Source organism: Magnolia sinica, chromosome 4 (genome assembly GCF_029962835.1).
Source record: "Magnolia sinica isolate HGM2019 chromosome 4, MsV1, whole genome shotgun sequence".
Lineage (NCBI taxonomy): Eukaryota > Viridiplantae > Streptophyta > Magnoliopsida > Magnoliales > Magnoliaceae > Magnolia > Magnolia sinica.
Genome location: NC_080576.1, coordinates 104,141,132 through 104,148,186, shown reverse-complemented (window position 1 = coordinate 104,148,186; position 7,055 = coordinate 104,141,132). Strand labels below are relative to the sequence as shown.

The following is a 7,055-nucleotide window of genomic DNA, read 5'->3' as shown; positions in this document are numbered from 1 at the left end:
CTATTGTGTTCTTTCAAAACAGATGGACAGGGTGGATTTGTTAGGGACATATCTGTGGACCCCACACAGCCCGGGTAAGGGAAACAGATTGGCTACTCTCCCTGCCACCAGCCAATGGCTGGTGATCGGTGCTCTGTAGACCCCACCATGATTTATGTGTTTCATCCATGCCGTCCATCTATTTTTCTAGATCATTTTATGGCATGAGACCAAAAATGAGTATATCCCAATCTCAAGTGGACCACATTACTGGAAACAGTATTGAATGAATGTCGACCATTAAAAACTTTTTGGGGGCCATAAAAGTTTTGGATCATGCTGATCTTTGTTTTTTCCCTTCATCTTGGCCTGTATGACCTAATCAACATCTTGGATGTCAAATAAACAGTACATTGGATCTTAGGAGGATTTTAATGATGGATCCACTCACTATTGTTTTCATGTGGTGTGGTTCATCTGAGATTTATATCCCTCTCATTTTTCAGATCAAGCACTTAAATGATCTGTAAAAATGGATGAACGGAATGGATGAAATACATAGATCATGGTGGGGCCCACAGAACACCGACCACCAGGGGAGTGGCTACTCCGTTTCCAAAAAACCAACGGCGAGAATATATCATGATTACATATTTTCTATATTTTTAAAAATTCTCAAACCTCGTGAAATAAAAATAAGAAATTTTCCAAAATATTATTTATTTTTAGTTTCTAAAATATCATTAATTTTTTACCAAAAAAATTTATTTTAATTTTTATCATAAATGGATTGATTGGATTAGTGATGTCCATATTGGTTTTTTACGCTGGCATGTAAGAGGTAGAACAAACATAACGGATGGTCCAAGTATCCTAATACTTTATCAAGTGGCTCAATAGTTAGGGGTGGGAATGGGCCTGACTAGAGCGTGGCTAGAATTGGCCCTACCTCACTCATACCCCTAGCCCTAGCCCTGATCAGGCTAAAAAGGTTGGCCCTGGCCTTATAGGATTGAGCCAAGTCAGGTATGGGGTTAAACTGTGTTAGGGCCTATATATGAAAAGAGTGAAATGGTCATGGTTTTGAATCTAAGAGGGGTATCACATCCATCTACAGTAAGTCTCATCATATAAATGATTTTGAACATTGAAACAAAATTGTGGTTTAAGAATGCACTTATAAACTACTATGATCAATCTGAACTTCAAACTGCTGTACTTCTTTAACACCGTAAACATTTTCAACCAAATGTTCTTAAAAAACGTATAAAAAGAAAAGTACATATAAATATATTTTATAACTAACATGTCTCAGCAGCATTTAATGTTACTTGGAAATTCCAAGGCGGAAAATGGGCATAAGATTCCCCCACAACACCAATTTACAATAGGAGATGCCCGGTGCACACTCTTTTTATCTTTTCTACTATTATTCATTAGGCTGCGCTTTCTTCGACTTCTCTCCGCTTCTCTCCAAAGACGTCAGTTCTTTGACTTCTCTCGGCTTCTCTCCAAAGACGTCAGTGAGTACTGTCTTCGACTCCAAGGAAGCCCTTAAAAGATCCAAACCCTAACAAATGGAAGTATAAACAAATCATGCATCAAATCTAATGAGATAAAATTAAATAAATATTAAATCCCACATTATGATCAATATTGTAGGGGTATTAGTGGGTACAAGTGTGACCTAAGTTTAGTTTGATAATGCTAATCATCTTATCTATGGGTTGCAAAAATCAATGTAGCAAAATAGTGCACATTAAAAAGGTTATGATCATTTAATTGCATGAATTTTTTACATTTGCGATACGAGAGAGATGGTTAACTACTACGTTTTCTACTCCTTTCTTATTTCGCATTTCTATGTCAAATTCTTGGATAAAAAAGATCTACATTAACAAACATGGTTTGACATCCTCTAGAAAAAAAAAAAATACTTCAGTGCCGCATGATCAGTAAAAATGATGATCTTAGATCCTATTAAGTAGGACCTAAACTTATCCAAAGCAAATACTACGCTTAGTAGTTCCTTTTTCGTTGTGAAATAGTTCACTTGAACAGAGTTTAGAGTTCCTCTCACGTAGTAGATAACATAATTCCTCCTCTTCTCTGGCCTAACACCAAGTTGGAGGTGGACCACATGCTATGTGTCATTTAATAAATATGGGATATTGTTACAACGTTAGTTTTTCCCAATGTCCCCTTAAATTTTAAGAGACACGAGGGATGTGCATACTCCACTTTGGATCATATCAAGGAACGAACTTTTTCTAGCATGATTGGTATGGACCATTCGTGTTTTCAAAAAATAAATAGCAAAGATTAAGATTATTTAATGAAGATGGCTAAAAATTAACGGTGAGAACCACATGATGGATGGTCTATATCAATTCAATTCAATATGCATCTTACATCATATAAGCCCATTTCAGTTGGGGCCACCATGTTTATGTTGAGCAAGCATGTGACACTTTTAACATATGCAATCGGTTTTTTTTAGCATGTAAGACGAGTTCCACAATTATATCTTCCAAGCACAAAATGGGGGGCACCATGTAACTCTAGAAATTTTGTCCAAACAACATTAACCCAACCTCATCGTCCAACTCCATCCGATTTATGGATTTTGGTGCATGAGGTCCATAGAATCAACGGTTTGGATCACTGATGGATGGACGCACTTACACAAACTTATAGAGTAAGAGAGAGATGCAATACCTCATCCATGCCTACTTCTACAACCTTCTCCTTGAGTGCACTTACGTCCTTGACTTGGTACTTGTTGAGTAGAGAAATGCTGGATATGGTAGACATGGGCGTCACCGCTAAATCATCCATCACCATGTAAGTCACCACACCCCTAACGCACCCTCCTCCACCGACTGATCCCGATGCTACACCTTTAGGACTAACATAGACAAACTCCTGAGCCATTTTTTGGTTGCAAGATGCACACACCGCGTCCTTAACATCTGTGATGAAGTAGTGATTGCTGTAGTTGTAGTAGCTGCCGCATGAGTAGTACTTTGATTTGGTGGAAGAAGCACCATCTTGCAACAGAAGGGGAGGATTCTGACCGCTCATCGGAATAGACGTCTTGGGGTTGAGGATGGTATTTTTATCAAAGTTGGGTTGCATGTAATCAACGGTGAGATTTTCAAAGCTATCATAGAGACTTCCAGCGCATCCCACCATGCGTTGCTTTGTGAGGAGCTTTGAAACGTACCCAATTGGCAATGCTAGGAGGCTGAAGAGAAAATCTATGAAATCTTTTCCAGCTTCTCCAAATAAAACCTCTCCTGTGTTCTGGTTCAGGACAAGCTTTAAGCTTAGCTTGGATGCCATGGTTTGGGTGGGTGACTTTGGGCTGTGGTCTTGTGTTAGTGTTGATTTATAGGGCTGTGTTTGCCACTGTTCATTAGTGGGCAAAAACTCGAAGTGGGTTCCACAGATATCGACCTCATGGAATCTCCTATGTATATGATCAGGTGACCTTATGGGAACTACCCATGAGTTCGAGATCTGTGGGCCCCACCTCATGTGTGTTGGACATCCACACCATGCATTTTGTGTCTCTCCTTTTAAGTTATGACATGTCTCAAAATCAATTGTATAATCAATTGTATTTGAAACTCACGTGGGCCATAAAGACTGAAACTATGTAAAATCATGCATAAAACATCTAAATCACTTAGTAGGGCCTACCTGATTTTTGAAATGGTCTGAAATTTAGTGTGAACCCTCATCCAAGTGGGACACACACATTGAATGGATTAGATGTCTAAGCCACATCTCCATGGGCCCCATAAACAATCATGAATGTTTCAGTGGGCGTGCATCTACTCTCAATTGGTGTATATGGTGTGGCCCACCTATGTTATAGATTGGCCTGATTTTAAGCCCATGGCCACCATGGAAAGGTTCATCTAATTGATGATGTAGATCTCCGGCACACATTACATCGTAGTTCAAAACTAACCATGTGACCTTATCAATAGGTGTCAAATAAACAATTCCCAAACATTACAGTTGGCCCTAGTAAGTTTTCACCAGTATGGCATTCAATCACAGTATTTCCCATAGTATGGTCCACCTGAGATTTGAGATTTGGATCTTCTTCATTTTTTGGCTCATTCTCTAAGATCTATGATCAGGCAAAACAGATGAACAGTGCATATATAAAATAAATAAATCAATGTAGTGGGCCACACCTATTCTGCAAAAGCGGATTGGCTGGTGTACCACACACACCAGCTATATAGCCGCTGTAGGTACGTGTCGTGTGAAGACGAACAATGACATTCCTCGAGTTATGAGTTGTATGAACGGTTCAAAGGAGATCAAAGTTATATGGGCTCCACAGTGATGTATTTATTATATCTACACCATTCATATATTTTAAAAGATCATTATAGAGCATTACCAACAAATGAATCATATCGTCCACACCACAAATAGGAGTAGAGATAATGATTTTCACGGTTTAACAATTTGTAGAGCCCACCATAACATTTATTTTTCATCCAATCTATTCATAAGGTCACAAACACCTAAATTAAGAGGAAAAGTAAATTTCAAATTGATCCAAAACTTATGTGACTCCAAAAAAGGTTTCAATGGTAGATGTTCAATCCCCCACAGCTTTTTTCAGTGTGGTCCACTTGATCATTAGATCTGTTTTATTTTTCATCTCAAGCCTTATGAGGATCTCGTAAAATGGATGAACGGTTTGGATATAACACATATCTCATGGTAGGACCGACAGAACTCACGGACATCAATGCCCTAGCTATACAGATGGTGTGTGGTACACCAGCCAATCCGCTTCCGGTCAGGGGCATCATAGCTGTGTATCCCCACCATGCAACTTTCCACACAACAAGGCATCATGGTGGTGGTCCCAACGACCTTGGGTCATGCATTGCTTGCAGTTGCATCCTAAGGCTCCTCAGGTCTCCTTCATAAGACGGAAGCGGATTGGCTGGTGTACCATGCACCAGCCATGCGAAGACGAGCGCAGAAGCGCCTCGAGCTCTGAGTCATATGAATGGTTCAAATGAGATCAAAGTTACGTGGGCCCCACAATGATGTATTTATTATACCTATACTTTTCACACATTTTTAGAGATCATTTTACAGTACTATCCAAAAAATGAATCATATCTAAAGATCAATTGGGCCACACCACAAATAGTAGCTGAGATGATGATTTTCACAGTTAAAAATTGAGTAAGGCCACTATAACATTTACTTTCCATCCAATTTGTTCATGAAGTTACAAAGACCGGGATGAAGAGAAAAAACAAATTTCATATTGATCCAAAACTTTTGTGAACCCCATAAGAGTTTCAATGGCAGATGTTCAATCTCCCACTGCTTTTTACAATGTAGTCCACCTGATTGGTAGATCTATTTTATTTTTCGCCTCAAGCCTTACACGGATCTCATAAAATGAATGAATGGTTTAGATATAGCACATACCTCGTGATGGGAGTGACGGAACTTACTGACGTCAATGCACTAGCTATAGCTGTTGTGTGGTACACCAGCCAATCCGCTTCCGGTCAGCGGCATCATAGCAGTATATCCCCACCCTCCAACTTTCCACACAACCAGGCACCATGGTGGTGGTCCCAGCGACCTTTCGGTCATGCATTACTTGCATCCTAAGTCCCCGCAGGTCTCATTCATAAGACAGTCTTGTCCATACTTGATTGTCCCGTGACCGTTCGGGTTATCGTTGCGTTCTGCTGTCAGAAATGGTACGGTACTCGAACGATGAAACGGATTGGCTACTCCCCCGCCACCACCCGGTGGACGTTGCTGTGTATGTGTTCCATCCATTCTGTTCATCCATTTACGTATCATTTTAGGGCTTCATCCCAAGAAAGAGGGGGATATTAATATCAGGTGGACAACACCGCAGGAAAACAATATTAATTGTATATCCACCATTAAAATGCTACTAAGACCCCTTATACTGTTTATTTGATATCCAATCTGTAATCAGTTGATCAGGTCATAAAGACTCAGATGAAGGGTAAAAACAAAGATCAACTTGATCCAGATCTTTTATGCCCCCAAAAAGTTTTTAATAGTCAACCTTCATTCAACACTGTTTTCTTATAATGTGGTCTACTTGAGATTGGGATATAACTAATATTGTTTCTCATATCATAAAATGATCTATAAAAATAGATGAACAGCATGGATGAGTCACATACATTATGGTGGGGCCTACCGTTTTACTGGCACGGATTTTGTCTAAAACTCCGATGTTACGAGGGAAAGAAAGTTGGAACAACAAAGTTACGGTGCGTTGCCTATGTGTAATCAGTGGACGCTGATCGCGTCCCACCCCTGTCGGACGTATTCGGTCCAGGTAGGACCTCCGTGGGGCTATTTTGATGTTGGGGTTTTATTCGTGCTGTCCATTCATTTTCTTAGATCATTTTATTATAGGTGTCCGAAAATGTGGCAGATCTAAGGCTTAAGTGGACCACACCAAAGGAAGCAGCAATGTTAATGACGCCAGTGGTTGAAACCTTCTTAGGGCCCACCGTAATGGTCATTTGTAATCCAACCAGTTCATAATGTCACATGGACTTGGACGAAGGGAAAACACCAATATCAGCTTCATCAGGACTTATACGGCTCTCAAGTAGAAGTTTCAATGGTGAGTATTCAATCCCCACTGTGTGGTCCGCTTGAGCCATGAATTCTCCTCATCTGTTATTTTATGCCATAATATGATCCGGTAGAATGGATAGACCGTACTATCCACGTCGCATCAAGATGCATTATCATCGAGAACGTTTACTTTTTTAAACCATCTCTTATACCATTGGTTAGAGTATTTCTTCGACCCTTCCTTCACAGGACAATAGAGGACGTGGATTGTCTGAAAGGCCTTTTCGCAGGAGCTTCCTTCAACCGGTAGCTAGGTGGGGCCCACCGTAATGGGAAGTTTCTGCGAAAGCTATGTGGGGCGGTGACAGAAAGTTCCTGGGAATGCTAGGTCGGGTTCCACGATGGTCGTTCAACAGTGGGTATTCAATCTCCACTGTGTGATCTGT

General features: G+C 40.2%; 1 protein-coding gene across 1 annotated transcript; it reads right to left on the bottom strand.

The window, feature by feature from the left end:
• Positions 1–1,408: 1,408 nt before the first annotated feature.
• Positions 1,409–3,361, bottom strand: LOC131244250 (uncharacterized). The gene is made up of 2 exons (XM_058243886.1): positions 2,698–3,361; positions 1,409–1,549 (listed from the first exon to the last, which is right to left on the bottom strand). The coding sequence occupies exons 1-2, from the start codon at positions 3,322–3,324 to the stop codon at positions 1,409–1,411; spliced, it is 768 nt and encodes a 255-aa protein (XP_058099869.1). The 5' UTR covers positions 3,325–3,361.
• Between the last annotated feature and the right edge of the window lie 3,694 nt (positions 3,362–7,055).

Excerpts from the sequence above, each read along its gene's own strand:
- LOC131244250 (XM_058243886.1), bottom strand. The coding sequence starts at position 3,324 with ATGGCATCCAAGCTAAGCTTAAAGCTTGTCCTGAACCAGAACACAGGA. Across the intron at positions 1,550-2,697 it reads TAGAAGTAGGCATGGATGAG|GGTTTGGATCTTTTAAGGGC; the intron begins GTATTGCATCTC and ends TCCATTTGTTAG.